This window comes from Macrobrachium nipponense, chromosome 12 (genome assembly GCF_015104395.2).
Source record: "Macrobrachium nipponense isolate FS-2020 chromosome 12, ASM1510439v2, whole genome shotgun sequence".
Taxonomy (NCBI): Eukaryota; Metazoa; Arthropoda; class Malacostraca; order Decapoda; family Palaemonidae; genus Macrobrachium; species Macrobrachium nipponense.
The window spans coordinates 92,681,079-92,700,096 of record NC_087205.1 but is presented as its reverse complement, the minus strand read 5'-3'; the positions used below and the strand labels follow the sequence as shown (position 1 = coordinate 92,700,096).

The 19,018-nt window shown below is 38.3% G+C and overlaps 1 protein-coding gene across 4 annotated transcripts in view; it reads left to right on the top strand.

The window, feature by feature from the left end:
• The window catches only part of LOC135224667 (nuclear hormone receptor FTZ-F1 beta-like), a 211,926-nt gene extending 199,059 nt beyond the window's left edge, over positions 1 to 12,867 (top strand). For all 4 annotated transcript variants that reach the window (XM_064263886.1, XM_064263887.1, XM_064263889.1 and 1 more), the window contains 7 exons: positions 845 to 1,056; positions 5,029 to 5,234; positions 5,477 to 5,674; positions 6,133 to 6,385; positions 7,306 to 7,460; positions 8,343 to 8,437; positions 8,980 to 12,867. In XM_064263886.1, coding sequence (XP_064119956.1) covers positions 845 to 1,056; positions 5,029 to 5,234; positions 5,477 to 5,674; positions 6,133 to 6,385; positions 7,306 to 7,460; positions 8,343 to 8,432 — 1,114 coding nt within the window. In that variant the 3' untranslated portion in view covers positions 8,433 to 8,437; positions 8,980 to 12,867. The remainder of the gene's footprint in view (positions 1 to 844; positions 1,057 to 5,028; positions 5,235 to 5,476; positions 5,675 to 6,132; positions 6,386 to 7,305; positions 7,461 to 8,342; positions 8,438 to 8,979) is intronic.
• The last annotated feature ends 6,151 nt before the right edge of the window (positions 12,868 to 19,018 follow it).

The window sequence follows — 19,018 nt, the reverse complement described above, 5'->3', positions numbered from 1 at the left end:
TGGTTTTGATTTAATATATTCGCTTTCGTTTCGAAGGTAATTTACGATGTACTTTATTCACTTCACTTCTCAAAAGGCTCCTTTGAACTGACAGTTCGGCAGCGTCTTTTGAAAAGCGAATCTCACAGCTGTTAAGGGGGATGAGGGGGGGGGGAGGTGTCACTTAACAAGAACATCCATTATTTATCCTTCAATGTACTTCAAACTTTTTGCATACATGCATTAAGAGTAACTAAAGATATACCCATGAAAAAATTTCAAACCTATTGGTTAAACGGTTTCTGAGTTATTGCAGTTTCCATATATTTTTATGAACATTTTGAAATCCAATTTCTTTACATTTTTCTGAACATTTTCAAATCCAATTTCTATACATTTTTCTGATCATTTTCAAATCCAATTTCTATACATTTTTCTGGTCATTTTCAGATCCTAATGAAATATTTCAATTTTATTTGCGTATTTTTCCTTCCTCCATTTACAGTATTTCCCGTTATCTTCATTTCCCATTGATTTTCTTTATATATTGGCGATATTAATAGCGGTAAAGTTTATTTTCAAAATATGTATATATTGTGCCTCGGTGGCGTGGTTGGTATGGTGTTGGCGTGCCACCTCGGTGGTTGGGAGTTCGAGTCTCGGCCATTCCATTGAGGAATGAGAGATGTGTATTTCTGGTGATAGAAGTTCACTCTCGACGTGGTTCGAAAGTCACGTAAAGCTTTTGGTCCTGTTGCTGAATAACCACTGGTTCCATGCAACGTAAAAACACCATACAAACAAAATATGTATATTTGTCACTCCTTTATTGGTATTGTGTTATATCTTCCCTTCTCTTCTGCAGCCCGTGCCCGATCTGCGGGGACAAAATCTCCGGATTCCACTACGGCATCTTCTCGTGCGAGTCTTGCAAAGGCTTCTTCAAGAGGACGGTGCAGAACAAGAAGAACTACGGCTGCATGAGGGGAGCCTCCTGCCCCGTCACCACCAACACCAGGAAGAAGTGCCCCGCCTGTCGGTTCGACAAGTGCCTCCGGATGGGCATGAAGCTGGAAGGTGAGGAGGCCCTGGAACCACCCCCCCCCCCCCCCTTTTTTTATTATTTGTAGTATTTTTTTTTATTTTAATATTTTTTTCTAACATCGAAAACATATTTTTATCATTTTTCCTTTCTTTTTTACTATTTTTTGTAGCAACATATTTTTTTTGCATTTCTAACATCGAAAACATTTATTTTTATCATTATTACTTTTTCAGAAAGAGTAAGAAAGATACTTTTTTTAATATATATATATATATATATATATATATATATATATATATATATATGATTAATTAAAATAGGGTAGTAATGCAAAAAAAACAGTAATTCAACATCAGAATCTGGTAATCAGAATAGACCACTGTCCAAATTTGAAACTACCACCTAGTACTAACAAATTCTGATAAAAAAAAAAACATTGGTTGGAAAAGAATAAAAGTAGTCAACTCTCTCTCTCCTCTCTCTCTCTCTCTCTCTCTCTCTCTCTCTCTTTGCGAGACGAGCGAGATATCCCAACACAATGACTCATGTTCTTCATTCATGGAAATATGATAAGGCCGCTTCTTCTTCTTCTTCTTCTTCTTCTTCTTCTTCTTCTTCTTCTTCTTCTTCTTCTTCTTCTTCGACGTAACCGTCACTGACTTGACTTCATACATTTCTATTTTCGACGACTTTGAGGCTAACCCGCGTCAGATCTCGTGACACTCGGTCTCGGTCTTCGTCATCGTCGTCGTCGTCGCTTCCGCCATCAAAAACTTTCTCTCTCCTCTCTCTCTGGAGATAATATGGAAAAATATATACCGAAGAAGAAAAGAAAACATCATTCATGCATACCAAGAGACAGAAGAATCTTGTTCCAGAAAATCAGAAAGTGGAAAAAGGTCTTGCAAAAGAAAAAAATCATGGAAAGTTAGTTAGAACTAAAAAGTAAGATAGAAAATGCAGAAAAAAGATTATTATCAATCAAAAGAAAATGAAAAACGGGACTTGGAAGAAAAAACCCTATTAAATATCAAGCAAACCCCAAACTATTATACTCATAGCGAAGAAGATGAATAAAAGAAGAATAGAAATAGGCCCTCTGAGAATTGAAGGGAGATTAAACGAATGAAAAAGGAAATTTGCAACATACTGGCAGAACGATATAAGAGAGAATTCACCCCTAGAATAGATAATGAAGATAATGATATAGAAGTAAGGGATGAAATAGTGAATATTTAGCTGACATAGATATTAATGAAGCTGATATTGTGCAGGCTATTAATGAAATTAAAAATGGAGCTGCTGCAGGGCCTGATGGAATTCCTGCTATTTTGTTAAAGAAAGTAGTTCATTCTATCGCAAAGCCACTTGCAATATTATTAAGACAAAGTGTAGATACAGGCAAGTATAAGATGAGCACAAAGTTAGCGTATATTACCCCTACTTTCAAAAGTGGATCAAGATAGAGGCAAGTAATTATAGGCCTGTGAGTCTAACATCACATATAATGAAAGTGTATGAAAGGGTAATGAAGAAAAATATTATGAAACATTTAATAAAAAATAATTTGTTTAATAAATGGACAACATGGTTTTCGTACCCGGAAAAAGTACACAAACCCAACTGTTAGTCCACCGTGAAAACATATTCAAAAATATGAAAAGCGGAAATGAAACAGATGTGGTGTATTTAGACTTTGCAAAAGCTTTTGATAAAGTAGACCATAATATATTAGCGAAGAAAATTAGAAAACACAATATCGTGGATAAGTAGGAAGATGGTTTAAAAGAATTTTTACACAACAGAAAACAGATAGTTATTGCAAACGACGAGAAATCGGATGAAGCCAAGGTAATATCCGGTGTGCCGCAAGGTACGGTGTTAGCTGCAATACTGTTTGTTATTATGATTGAAGACATAGACAATAATGTTAAGGATTCGGTAGTGAGTAGTTTCGCAGATGACACAAGAATTAAGTAGAGAAATTACTTGGTGATGAAGATGAGGAACGCTCTACAAAGAGACCTTAACAAAGTATATGATTGGGCAGAGGTAAATAGGATGGTATTTAACTCTGATAAATTTGAATCAATAAATTATGGAGACAGAGAAAGAAAGCTATATGCATATAAGGGACCTAATATAGACCATCACAAATAAGGAAGCAGTTAAAGACCTTGGTGTGATGATGAATAGGAACATGTTATGCAATGATCAAATAGCAACTCTGTTGGCAAAATGTAAAGCAAAAATGGGAATGTTGTTACGGCACTTCAAAACAAGAAAAGCTGAACACATGATTATGCTTTATAAAACATATGTTCGTAGTCCACTTGAATATTGCAATATGATATGGTACCCACACTATCAAAAGGATATTGCACAAATAGAGAGTGTACAAAGGTCCTTTACAGCTAGAATAGAAGAAGTTAAGGACCTAGACTACTGGGAAAGACTACAATTCTTAAAATTATATAGTCTGGAAAGGAGAAGAGAACGCTACATGATAATTCAGGCATGGAAACAGATAGAAGGAATAGCAGAAAATATCATGGAACTAAAAATATCAGAAAGAGCAAGCAGAGGTAGATTAATAGTGCCCAAAAATATACCAGGAAAAATAAGGAAAGCACACAGGACATTAATCCACTACGCACCAGCATCGATAATGCAGCGTCTATTCAATGCGTTGCCAGCTCATCTGAGGAATATATCAGGAGTGAGCGTAGATGTGTTTAAGAATAAGCTCGACAAATATCTAAACTGCATCCCAGACCATCCAAGATTGGAAGATGCAAAATATACCGGAAGATGTACTAGCAACTCTCTGGTAGACATTAGAGGTGCCTCACACTGAGGGACCTGGGGCAACCCGAACAAGATGTAAGGTCTGTAAGGTAAGGTAAGGTCTGTGTGTGTGTGTGTGTGTGTGTGTGTATCTTTTTGCTATCTGTGTGTGTGTGTGTCTCCCTGAATCTATTTACACTCTCTCTCTCTCTCTCTCTCTCTCTCTCTCTCTCTCTCTCTCTCTCTGTTTCGTTTTACCATCACTCTCTTATTCTGTATCTTTTTACTATCTCTCTCTCTCTCTCTCTCTCTCTCTCTTATTCTGTATCTTTTTACTATCTTTCTATCTCTCTCTGTATCTTTTTACTATCTCTCTCTATCTCTCCCTCTCTCTCTGCGTGTATCATTTTACTCTCTTCTCTCTCTCTCTCTCTCTGCGTGTATCATTTTACTCTCTCTCTCTCTCTCTCTCTCTCTCTCTTTTTACTCTCTCTCTCTCTTTTATTCTGTATCTTTTTCCTCTCTCGCTCTCACTTTCTCTCTTTCTCTGTGCCTTTATCTTTTTTATTCAATATTCTTTGATTCTTTTCTTCGCGTCCTTTCCCTAGACTTGCGTTCTTGCTCTGGGTCGGTGACCTTACTGGCTGCGATGCCATTTTTCCGCTGCCTTATAGTGTGATCCAACCTTTAGCTTTTAATTCTTACTTCAGTCCAGAGAAGATAAAGATAAAGTATATTTACGATCATATTTGAAGAGGAGACAAATATGTTAACTACTGTACGCTATGATAGGTTTGAATATATGTAGGCATCTTCTTGCTTGAAAATAAACAAAACTTAATCTTTTTCTTTGCCACAGCTCCAGTTAAAGTTAACGAGTACAAGGTTATTCAAAGACTTTTACATTTCTGCAGAAATTTTGCGCCGTATAAGCCTCCTGTTGTAAGAGATGTACAGCAAAATATCTGCAAATTGTTCAAGTGCAGCTGTAATATGGGATCTTTGTTACTTAATGAGCTTTGTTACTTAACACATTTTGTTACTTAATGAACTTTGTTACTTAATGAACTTTGTTACTTAACAGACTTTTGTTACTTAACAGACTTTTGTTACTTAACAGACTTTGTTACTTTAAAAAACTTTGTGATTTAGTGCACTTTCTTACTTAACAAACTTTCTTAACAGATTCTTGCTTAACCGTGTCGTTTTTCTTGCAGCCATACGAGAGGATCGAACCCGTGGTGGGCGCAGCACATACACCACCGGACCATACCCACTTCCTCCAGCGGTTGTGCTGCCCACCACCTCGCATCACTTAGACCCCCAGAGGCTTCCTGATGCCCCGACTGTCAAGGCTGAGCCCTCGGACGATGATCTAAAGCCATCTCCATCCAATGAAAAACCTATTCCTCTTCTCCTACAGGTATGTCTTCGAGTCAGGTCCCCAAAAAGTTATTTGGGATTTTTGTAGATGTATGCTTTAGGCTAGGAAGGTGGAGAAGACTTCATTCTTTTTCAACATCAAACAAGTCACTTTCCCATCTTTACATGTTCCAGCACATAGTCTACTTGCATCATATCAGCTTTTAATCTATTATTTATCATCTGTGCTGTACCCACCTTAAGCCTACCTCTGATAATTAACAAATCCCTTTTGTCTTTCAGCAAATTCATGATGTAGAACACCTGTGGCACTGCAGTGAGAGTGAAATGGCAGAGTTACGGCAGTCGGAACAAGCAGCCCGCCAAGCAATGGAAAACAATTCCCCAGATTTCCTGAATAATTTGTGCCACATTGCAGATCACAGACTCTATAAGATTGTCAAATGGTGTAAATCTCTTCCTCTCTTCAGACATATTTCAGTAAGTTTCTTGAAAGTTATTCTGCATTTTGTTCCAGGATTTGTAAACAGTATTTTCATGTGAGTTGAGAAAATAGAAATCGTCCAGAAATGATTGTGGAACCACAAACAAGCAATTATTTTTTTACCTACAGAGTAGATGTAAATACACAGTACTGTGATCATATATATTATGATTTCCTTTCAATTTTTCTATTTCAAATAAGCGTCCCTTTTGGCTCCTATCTACAACCTTCTCTCATTCCTTTTACTATACCTCTATTCACATTATCTTTCTTCCATCTGATTTTCCACCCTCTCCTGACATTTTTTTCAAAGAGCAACTGCTTTGAGGGTTGAGAGTTTTCCTCCAGTTACACTTTTCAAACCACCTACTCTTCATTATCCTCTCAGCTCTGAATGACCCCATCATGGGTCCGATAGCTCGGCCTGAATACTACATTCCCATTCCCATTCCAGATAGACGACCAGATCTGCTTGCTGATCAACTCGTGGTGCGAGCTGCTCCTCCTTTCGTGTTGCTATCGCTCCATGGAGTCCCCCGGGGAGATCCGCGTCAGCTCAGGTCGCACCATGACTTTGGAACAAGCCGAACTCATGGGTATTGGACCGTGTATCGAACGCATGCTCAATCTCACCCAACAGCTCCGCCGTCTCCAGGTGGACAAATATGAGTATATGGCTATGAAAGTCATAGTTCTCCTATACTCAGGTACGCTTGCTAGATGGGCATCTCTCTCTCTCTCTCTCTCTCTCTCTCTCTGTTCTCCTTCAGTTCGCCTTGTATTTTAATAATTTATTTACATCTTTATTCATTTGTTAATTTGTTAATTTATTTACTTCTTTGTGTATTTTCCATTCCCTTCTGTTACTTCTTTCAAATGAACACCTTAATATTCTTTGGATGCTTGAGGTTTAAGTCAATGGGCCCCTGTAGGTTGCTTGTTCCATATGAATAGGGTTCTTCATCTTCTGAATTACTGTAATAATAATTCAATTATGGAAGTACCATACATGCTAGCCAGTAATGCCCCTGCACGGAAAATCCACTCCAGTTATACCTTAGGATTGTAAAACGAAACTAGATAACTCTTCATTCACGTGATAAGAAATATCTTTGGTGGGTCACTATGCCGTATTTTGAGACAATGAGTTTAAAGCCACAATAATGTGTTGATACTGTATTTTTCCAAATGCAAAAATAGGTTTAAAAAAACAGTCGAAAGCTCCCTGGTTTTTTAACCTTTTTTGTATTTTTGAAAAATATAGTCTCATATACATTGTTGTGGCTTTTAACTCAGTGTGAAATATATCAGGGTAATCTTACCGACAGCTAATTACGTACATTTCCTGTTTGAAAACTTTCCTTACTTCTAAGTATCATTAGGTCAGTGGTCACTTTCAATAACATTGACATTATACACAGTAATTTTGTGGGTTTCTTTTTCAATCTTCAGATGAAAACTGAAAGAAGTTTTTGTTTTTTCAACATTGACATTGCTATTTTCAGATGTGTCAGGGCTGCAGGAAGTATTTAAAATCATTCTAGCATTGACATTGCTATTTTCAGATGTGTCAGGGCTGCAGGAAATATTTAAAATCATTCTAGCATTGACATTGCTTATTTTTCAGATGTGTCAGGGCTGCAGGAAGTAGAGAAAGTGCGTTACTCCCAAGAAAAGGTTGCACAAGCGTTGCAGGAGTACACTCTCTCTCATTATCCTCACCTGCCACCCAAGTTTGGTGAATTACTCCTTCGTATTCCTGAACTCCAGCGTGCATGTCAGGTAAGGGAAGTTCAGTCTTTCGTGCCCATGGTTTTCATTAAGAACTGTGATCCAGTAATTTATTAATTTCTCATTTTTTCTGAAATCTGAATCCTTTCTCTTTGTACCTTCTGCTACTTCTTTGAAATGGACATCATATTCTTTGGAAGCTTGATTTTCAAGTCAGTGACCCCTGTGGGGATTGTTCCATATGAACAGGGTTCATCTTCATGATAATAATAATAAATCCTCTATTCTAAGGTCATTTTAATTGTCACTATTAAAAATTGTAAAACAGAAGGATGACATCAAAAGGAAACCTTTCAAAGCCTTTTACAGTTTATAAATCATATAAAATTTCTCACAACATATTTTCGGCTTTCGAAGACACACTTAAGTTTGGAAGACGGCTGAAAGATACTTCAGAACTCTTCAAGAGCCCAGTCTTGAATTATTTTAGAGGTAGCTCTGCTGTCAGTTAAGGGAGTAAAGGAACAGTTGCTCTGATATCAAAATATTCTCATGGAACTGAACTAAATAGTTCCAGTTTACTATACTTTATATAAGAAATAATCTGTTTTTTACCAGTAGTCCAGGAAAACAGCTTAGGGTACATTCTTGAGCAATAACTATGTAGAAAAAAAAAGGTTTCCAATTACACTTTGGATGGCGATTTTAAACTGGGTGTTTCCTTTGCTCATTTTTTTTATATATTCCTCTTACTCGGGAAATGTTCTAACATTTATTATTCATCAGAGTGTTTCTAGATCCACTTTAACCAGGTATAGCTGATAACCTACGCATTTCCTTTAATGCACTGCACTTTGGTAGTGAAGGAAATTGGTAGATATGTGTCCATCTTCAAGTGTTATTTATTAAACATTTCATGTATTATTATTTCAGGCGAGTAAGGAGATGCTCTCTATGAAGAAGAAGGAGGGAGATGTGCCAAGTTTCAATTTCCTCTTCGAGCTCTTGAGAGGGGACCATTAGTTAAGGTATGCCTTGATTGTGTGAAAACAAGTTAGAAATATTTCTCTGTTTCCCTTCACCTCCTCTTACTACTCCCTAATGAACGCCATATTCTTTGGAAGCTTGAATTTCAAGTAAGTGTTCCATATGAATATGTTTCATTTTCTGAATAATAATAATAATAATAATAATAATAATAATAATAATAATAATAATAATAATAATAATAATAGTAATGATGATAATAATAATATTACAGATGCTTAAGTTTTAGATTAAATCCTTCAACTTTGTATCACAAATGCTCAAATTTTAGACCAAATCCTTCAAATTTGTATGACATGCTCAATTTTTATACCAAATCCCTCAACTTTGTATCACAAATACTCGAGTTTTAGACCGAATCCTTCAAATTTGTATCACAAATGCTCAAATTTTAGACCAAATTGCTCAAATTTTAGACCATGTCCTTTTGTATGTAGTCTTTATATCACAAATGCTCGAGTTTTAGACCATGTCCTTTTGCGTGTAGTCTATAATGGCCGTCATTTTGTTTTTATTTTGGCAGGTCGGAGGGCAACCTCATCTTCAGCATCAGTTGCTGCATCTCCCTCAGGTATATAAGTCACTGCTTCAGGCTCAGAACATGTTCAAGAGGCCACGTCACCACATCATCACCAAAGCAAAAATAAAAAACCTCTCTCGGATATTGGTAGTATCCTCCTCTTTGCTTTTGCCGTGACAATGAGAGACAAATGAAGATCTTCAGGTTGTGACTCTGAAGTGATGACATCTTCATGGCTGTGACAAGTGGACGTCTTTTACTCATCCCACCTTGTGTACTCATTTTTGTGAAGGCAAGATTCAAGAATATGAGTATATGGAATTTTCATGTCAAATCTAAACTCTGTTAGGGTTATATACTACTGTCAAAGGCCGCCATGCCTCGTTTTACGTTCCAGTACAAAAATATACTTAAACTGTACTGTTTATTCAAAATCTTGGTATTTTAAGTTCAGGCTACCAAATACATTTTAACTGAAAGAATTTGCCAGACATATATATATATATATATATATATATATATATATATATATATATATATATATATATATACATATATATATATATATATATATATATATATATATATATATATATACTTGCTAGATCAGCTATAGATGTATACATCTTTGTGACATGAGTTACATATTGCTGAGTTATTGCGTCCACTGCCAAGATACCTGATGGGAGGCGAAGAGAGGCAGTTCTGCTCGAGCTGGCTGGCTCCTCTCCAAGCTACAAAAGCTGTGTCTTCCAGTGGATATTATCAGAGACGCGGTTCTTCTCCTACTTATATTTTTTATTTTCAAGTCTTCTTCTCTAACTTCATTTCATTACATCATAACCTGGTACTCTTCATAACACTTTGGTGTCCTCTCACGCTGCTGTGCTTCCCTGAAAATCTAGCGTTTCAGACAGACTTTTGTGTACGTTTGCATATACTTTTGGATATAGCAACCTGTGCACCTTTTGAGTTAAAACCCTTTGTTTATGGCTTGTCTCTACTCTCTCACCTGATAGAGTTGGGTGACGTTTGGCCATTGTTCAGTTTTTGTTTCATTCTAAAATATTTCTAATGATATTTTAGGATTTTTATTATTTGAGTGAGCCTTTTTTTTAATATTTTTGACAATTATCAAAAAGCTGCGAGAGGACACCACTGAGATATGACTTGTAACAGCAAAATGAAGCAGCAGTTGTTGCAGAGGTGCCAGAGGCTGCCAAGTACCAAGATTCTCTAAGATCAGCTGATCATACCAATCGGATATACTGAAATCATTGGTCTGTAGTAGATTTCTTTGAATCCTTGAGCTTATCAGTTTTCTTTCAGTTTAATGTATTCAAAAATTCACTTCATAAGAGTACAAAAAGAAGTTGTAGTGTATCTCATTTCACTCATTTATTATACTCTTCGTGTCCAATTCCCGTTGTGTAAATTGAGCAGTGATCGTTGATGTTAGAGAAATCTGGTTGAAATTTGGCCGTGTGAATCTGTGACAGTTCCACTGTGCTGGGGAATTGTGCAACATGATCACAAAGGGAGGGTGCTAAAAGCAATCTAGGCTAGCTGTGGGTGGGGTGTTTCTGAATGAGCTATCAGACGGTGTAGTACAGTACAGTACAGTACAGAATTTTATCTCGCAATTGGTAGTAGCCGTTATAAGAGACATTGTAAGACCAAACCCATTTTTTGTTTCTTTTTGATTTTTGAAAATTTTTTTGACAATTATGATTTTCGTGGTATCTTGTTGCTGAAACTACCCTACATCACTGGCCCAGTGTGGCATCAATACTCCCACCAACCTTACACAAAGTACCTGTCAGCCAGCAACTAACCAAGTAGGGCATTGTGGCACTGTAGAGTTACCTTCTTTTTTTCTAAGATACAGTAATTATTGTAATTTATATATTTTAATTTGTCTACCTCTGCTAACCTAATATGCTATAATAGTATTATTTACTTTCCTTTTGTAAATCCTTTATTAGCGATGAAGATTTTTCTATTTTATTTTTAAACCAATTTTCCCGTGCTAATGTAACTCTATAATTCCACAGTGTCCAACATGATGAGCTACAAAACTCTGATTTCTGTGATGAAATAACTTTTGCACTCTCAACTTCTGGGTTTGTAATGTCCATTTCCCCTCTGTGTCCAAGTCCTGTCAGATGCAGTGCTAAGATAAAACTGAAAAGGGAAGTGCAAACTTTTATACTTTTCCTATGGTATAAAGAACAGGCTGTGGGCAATATCTAAACTATTCTGTAAGGTTAATGGCATTCTGCAGTTTTTGTATCCAAGCACTTTTGCTTCCTCCTGTTTCTCTGAATGTCTTTGCTGCAAAAATGTTCACACTTCATCCAATCTGAGGTTACCATAGAAAATACTCAGTATGTCATGACTTTACACGAACTTCCTGAATTGGGAATATTTTTTTTTCTACTACCAGATTCTTTCTGTCTACTACTGGTGTCTTTCCAGGTTTCCTTACAGTAAGTAGCTCAGAGTGTGTCGTTGTCTAGCCTCTTCCATCTTGCGCTGTGCACAAGATTATTCTGTTGGAAGAGATCAAGAGAGAGATGGTACTCTATTATCTTATTTAGTGTTCTATGTTTCTATGTTTTCTACAGAAGATTTTTTAATTTATTTGCATTACATTTCCTGATATATAAATATATATATTTTTTCTCAGTTTCACACCACTTTCATGAAGGCTGTTATTGGTAACATTCCATTGATATTTAAGCTCTATACTTAAATACTTAAACAAGATGTACTCTTGTGATATTAAGTTAATCATAACAATAACGATGAGGATATAGTAATAATATTTAGAGGCCACTGGGTCATTCCAAAGATTCACAATGGCCTCATGAGAGTGGTGCATAGGTCAGCTGCCATTAGGTCCTAGGACTGACTCAAGTTGCGTTGGTTCCCCGCGTCCCAACCTTCACCTGGGAGATTTTTTTTTTTCTGTTTTGTGGAATTTACTGAATTATGTTACCGGTGCCCAAATCTTTCTGGGCACTGCTAATGCCATTATTTTTTCTGCTGGTACTATTGTATTGCAGTATATTTTTCTCTCCAAGGGAATGGCTGATGCAGGACGAGCCAATGCAACTGAGTCGCCTGAACCAAAGGCAGTCAGACTGTCCAGGGTGCTGACATTGACAGAGGCTATAATGGGTTTTGATTTGTGCCACCTGGGGTGCAGAGGGGTCACTCAACTCATTTTTTTTTCTCTCTCATGCACTGAAACCATGGTCATCCAATCTTCATCCTGACCAATTAGAATGATTTGTGATAATGAATTTGTTATAAATATTCGATTATACAAGTGAAAGAAAGAAAAATAAAAAAGAAAGTATCACATTCTGGAATGGAGGAATTGGAATGGCAGGCGTTCCCTGCAGAACACCACCGCAATGCCCCGCTGCACCCCAGATGCCCCTACGCACATATACCCATATCAGTCCACCCCGGCAAGCCAAATCACTAGTCCTTACACACTTGATTTTTAATCTTTTTTTATTATTATTATAATTCTTATATATTTTTGGAGCATGACTCTCGAAAAACCCACCCGGGTTAACGCGCTGAGTTGGCGGCTTCCACCTTCGGCCAATGTTCCAGTCTGTTAATTCCGGGTCATATTGGAATCTCCCGCCTCGTTGAATCTCGAAAGGTGATTTTTTTAGAGAAATACTATTCTCACGAATGAAATAAAATAAATTTTTAAAAAAAACCTGTTAATCAAAATGAACTATAATGTGTGCTATGGAGGATTTTTCATAAAGGAAGGTCGTTTGTATTTTTGGTATCATGTAAATAATTGTTGTCTACTGGAGCAAGTACTTAGTATTTTAAGGAAATTTTTAATAAACATAATTAAATCTCGGTATTTCATTGACCCGGAAGTGATGTGTGCACGTTTTTGTAATGAGTTAGTAACCAAATAGTCTTGAAACAAAATATTCTATTATCATACATCTACTCAAGTATGGAGAACTTCAACTTCAAGAAGAAGAAGAAGACAGAAAAATTCCCAGCATTATATTAGGTAAGGTTCATTTAAGTTATTCGAAAAGGAAGCAGCTTGACAATTAATCTTGCAATTCCTCAAAAGGCTTTTGGCACCTCTACCCCGAGGTTGTTTTGTTAACTCCTTGGTTGTAAGTGGTTGTGGCAGTGAGGCTGTAGAGTTATTTTCACCTTATGCAGTACAGCTCTTCCATGTAGTAAACCAATCGTCCATGGTTTCTCTCACATAGAGCTACCTCGAGATTATTATCACTAAATTTAAACTACTGTACTTTCTTAAACATTTGATATGCTTCAGGCTTATTCATATTCACTGTAAATATATTCCAACATGATAAACATTATTTTGAAAAAATATATATGAAAAGATACTTTGATAAAATCACCCAAAACAAAACCTGCAATGATAGCCATCAACTAGACTCGTAATTTTTCCCGAGTAGGCTTAACACCCACAGTTAAAACTGAAGGCTTGTATTCATAATCGTTATCTTTTCATTTTAAAATCAATTGCTACCAAGACGGCAATATTGACCTGCTAGTTCATAAATAAATATTATTAAATTATTCCGGCTAAAGGTTGTCGGGACAAAACCATAATAGCCTGCCTGTATCCAGTCACGAGGCGAAATATAAAGAAACCGCTAGACTATGTACTTTATTATCAAGTTTTATATTCGTTAATGTTCATTCGTGCATTCAATTCTAGTCGGTCATATTGGATGGTAGAGACATAATGTTGCCATGGGTACCGCGAGACATGGCAGATATTTTTTTTTAAGTATCATATTATTTCCCGGGTGATTTTGTAAGATTTCTTAATCCTGCCGGTAGGATGCAGAGCTAACATACGGTAACATTGGTAAATTATTGTCCATTTAATGAATAACGGCACCCTATCACAATCGAAAACCTATTCCAAAAGCCAAATTCACTGAAAGCCGGTTAGCCGACAGCTGAATAGCACCCACGACCGGCAGCCAGATCCAAACGGCTGGAGAGAGTTGCTGCTCTTTAGTCGTCCAAAGTAGAACAAGGTTCTTAAAAACAACAGTATTAAAAACTTCCGATCTTTGTCTGCCATATTGTAGAGGTGACTATAGGTATCTCCAAGATCTAACTAAGTATACTTTGAATGATATTTCAACTGAGAATCTACGCGATTATGCACACTTCCAGGAAGGTGAAAATTAACCATAAAAAAGCGAACCTAGATCTATCAGTCAGACCTTCAGGTGCTAGACCTAGCAGACCTTCAGGTTCTTGAACTATTCTTAGGCCAGTTCCAAGCTTCAGATGATGTTAACGTGCAGTGTATTCTGTGTACTTCTGTGTCAATAATTCATTACCATGATTCGTGTGTGTGTGTGTGTGTACTAGTTATGGTTACGTTAAAAAAAAAATTGTCATACTGTCATCTTGGTTCATCTCATCAGTTTCCTGCAACCGTCTGCTGTAAGTATATACATTACTTTTCATGTATACAGTATTTTCCACGTTAGAAACTCCTTTTAACTTGTTATCTTAGCCAGTAACATAGAGTAGGACTGAGAAAAAAAATCAACTCATTACTTGAAGTATTAATGTTGAATATTGTTCTAAGGGGTACACAATGTTGATCATTATTTCTTTATACTATAGTTTAGTAGTTTAAAAACGCCTTACCAACAGTGGTAAATATATCGCAGGTTTAAAAATACATTTGACTCAAGTGATTTGTCGGCCGTTTATAGCCCAGTTAAAGGTAGGTTTACACTTACGCACTTTCGTGTTGCGGGCTGTTACGGGGTGGGACCGCAAGAAACCGTTACAAAATTGACGCGGTTGGGAGAAAAAATGACCGTTATTTGGCGGCGTGGGGCAGACCCGGGTGGTGGGTTACAACTTACGGGCACCTCACGGCGTGTTCCTGCGGTGCCTAGCGGAGTGTTACGGAGTTGGCGCGGTGTTATGGTCGTTGTTGCTATGCCAGGCCACGCGCTCTTGCAGCTTTGTTACTCCGTGTAGCGGTGGGTTGCGGTGTTGTTGCAGAGTGCGCACACATCCGCACGAGTCACGACTTGCAAAATTGCACGATTTTTGCACGTGCACCGTGCCAAATATGAACCTTGGGTATATATAGAGGCCTGCCAAGCACATCCTTCTTTCCACGCCCAACCAGCATGCAATATGGACCTCAACAACCTCTCACCCCAGGAGACCCAGAGATTTTTGGTAGCTCTCCTGTGTCCTTGTGCAGTCCAGGTCATTGACGGGTTGAGAAGATGTACTAGGGTGCCACAGCCACCAGCACCACGCAGAAAGGACGGCAGGGCAGGGCGGATTTGGGCTCGGGAGTAGCTGACACGGCGGCAACTACATGGGGACTACGACCAGCTGCTACAAGAACTGAACAAGGAGGACCGTAAAGGACACAAGAACTTTCTACGAATCTACCCTGAATTGTTCGAGGAGATGGTCGAAAGGCTTACGTCCCTGTTGAAGAAGGACACGAAGATGTGGCGTGCACAAGAGGTGGGACTCAAGTTGGCGGTCACTCTCCGCCACCTGGCAAGTGGGAACAACTATACAAGCCTGCAATACAACTTCAGAGTCTCCAAGAGTTCCATATGCCGATTTATCCCAGTAGTCTGCCAAGCCATTATCGACATATACAAACCAGAAGTGATGAAGTGCCCCAAGACACCAGAAGAATGGAATGAGGTAGCAAAACGCTTCGCCTCCAAGTGGAACTACTTCAATTGTGTGGGAGCCCTGGATGGGAAGCACATCGCGATCAAGAAACCCAAAGGTGGAGGATCACTGTATTTCAATTACAAGAAGTTTCACAGCATCGTCCTCATGGCCCTCTCCGATGCAAAGTACAAGTTCCTGTTCGTCGACGTCGGTGCAGAAGGAGGTGCTGGGGATGGAGGAACCTGGCAAAAGTGCAACCTGGCCAGGGCCATCACAAACAACCGAGCAGGACTCCCACAAGACAGAAATCTGCCCAACGACGACGAACCCATCCCCTTCCACATAGTCGCCGACGATGCCTTTGCTCTCAATACGTGGTTGATGAAGCCCTACTCCCACCAATCACAAGATCCCACCGAACGAATATACAGCTACAGATTATCTCGCGCTCGTCGTGTGGTGGAAAACGCATTCGGCCTGCTGCAGATGAGATGGCGAGTCTTCGGGACGACGATGCAACAGGACGTACAGGTGTGCAGGAAGTTAACTTTGTGCGCATGTGTCATGCACAACCTGGCACTGCAATGCTACCCACTTGCTGGCACCGACATCGACTATGCGGACCAACACCATAACATCGTAGCAGGTACTTGGAGGGAGGAGTCGCTGAACCTCATGGAACGACTCATGGCAAGAAGGGGACCAAACTACACACGTCGAGCGAAGGCCGTCAGAGATTACCTGACCCAGTACTACTCATCGGATGCAGGCGCAGTGGAATGACAAGAGCGAATGGTGTTTCCTCGAGGACGACCAGCTACTGACAAATAGAGGACCCAAAGAACTCTGTAATAAAACGTAACCAAACAAATGTAAATAATTGTAAATAAACATCATGACATATTTCTCATTGTTTTATACTCCCATACTTTGGTATTATCCTAATAACAGTATTAATACAATAAATAATATTGGTACATTTAAAAAATTATGTTGGAAAATAATTAACTGAGAGTTATAATAACATAATTCATAATAATGAGACAAATGAGAAGCAAATGAAGGACATAAAAAAATACTTATACTAAACAAACATGAAAAGCATAGAATATAAGAAAATTAACATGAAAAGCATAGAAAGTAAGAAAATAAACATGAAAAACACAGAATATCAGAAAATAAACATGAAAAACATAGAAAGTAAGAAAATAAACATGAAAAGCATAGAATATCAGAAAATAAACATGAAAAGTATAGAATATCAGAAAATAAACATGAAAAGCATAGAATGTAAGAAAATGAACATGAAAAGCATAGAATGTAAGAAAATGAACATAAACAGCATAGAATGTAAGAAAATGAACATAAAAAGCATAGAATGTAAGAAACTGAAATTGGGACTTGGCTTTACCATAACGTTTTCAACTGCAAATATCATATATTATCAACTGAGGCCAATATGTCTTTAGTAACTTACTGATTTTTCATTGTTCCCCTGTAAATAACCATGTCGAGTCAATGTTAATTACTGTTTCATTATCATATTTGTATGTGTTCATGTTCATTTGATCATGTTCTCAATATGATATTATTGTTCTTGCCTTGTGTGTTATTATATCATTTGATGGCCATATTTATTTCATGTTACATTTCATTTTATACTTCAAGTTATTTTCCGAGTTGTATTTATTTCATAGATCATATATCATATTTCATGTTAAGATTTCCTGTTATATTTCTTCATGTTATTATTCTTTCTGGCCATGCTCTATCATTTTATATTTCAAGTTATTTTCAGAGTTCTATTCATTTCATATTTCACATATATTTCATTTTATATTTCCTGTTATATTTTTTCTTATTCAATCTCATTTCACCCAATTATATCATATATATTGTCATGATATATAAATTAAGAATCAATAAGGAAAATGTAAATGTAAGACACTATTTCAACATATTTCTTACAAAAAGAAAAATTTTTAATTATAAACATTAAAAAAAATAATTGAATAAGCATCAATAAGGAACATGTAAATGCAAAACACTATTTCAACATATTTATTACAAAAAGAATAATTATCAATTATAAACATTAAAAAAATAATTGAATATGACTAAAATGACTAAAATACAATTAATTCTAAAAAAGTTTATTTTTATTTACAATATTTACAAAATCACTCAAGTGATTCTGGGTCAATGTCCTCATTATCACCTGGGGAGATGGTAAAGTCGTAGGTGGGTGGATCCCCTGCTGCAGAAGGTTTCGGTGTCGAAATACTGGTGCCAGGGGTAGGGGGCCGCAAGTCTGCCAAAAAACTGTTTACCAACGGCGACATCGAAGAAGTGGAAGGTCGAGGAGAGAAGTTGAGTGGTGTCGAACGTCCACTGGGGAAGAATGGCGGTGAGCCTAGCCTTGGCGCCGGAGTTGCGTGCCCATGAGGTACCTGCTGCTGCGGCTGAGGCTGATGTTGGAGGTGCGTATCATAAAAAAACACAGGTTGGGGTTGAGACGCGAACCACTGGTGTGGTGATGCCCAAACCGGTTGCACTGCAGAAGGTGTCGAAGTCCCAGGTTTTGTCTGCGTCTCCTTATCAATTCACAGGGGCGTCCGGTGGGAATAACCGCCACGAGCCATGGCCTCTTTCGTCGCCGCATCCTCTTCCTCGGGCCCCTCCAAACTATGACACAGCCTGATGACTTGCTCGAAGAACGGCTTCTGGTATCTTCGAGGCACGTACTCCAAGTGCTGCGTCAGGTACTGCACGAACACAGCGATGTCACGGTGCGTGTTGTCCTGCGCTTGTGGCATCAGTGTGTTTATGCTGGTCATAATCTGTGTCAGTTGAGTCTGCAATCCTTCTGTAGAGTCAACTGACATGTCGGCGGATAGCCGTCGGTCCTCTGGCAGGTTCGTCGCTCTCTTCTGCTTCAGCCGCCTCCTCTGCTGGATCGAAGCAGCTGATGGGCCCGACATGTCTGCAGAGGAATCGTCTGCGTCTGTTCTTTGCGACAATATAGGCGAGAACCGATCGCTGACTACTGTGGGTTCCTGGGTGATGTGCCCTCCCAGGAATGCCCACGTGGTCATCACCTCCTCCTCCCGTAGTGTCCTGCTGCGTGCAGCCGACCCGCTCTTGTATTCACGCTTCTCAATCTTGCCGAAGTCCGTTCGGCGAGCCTCGAAGAACTTGCGGACTTGCTGGAAGCTGCAGTCGATGAAACTCACTGCCAGTTCACGCCAGAGTTCCTCCTTCCTCCTGGGATTCGACCATTGCTTGTCCTGCTTGACGTACAAGGTAGGGTGGGCCTTGATGAATTCCA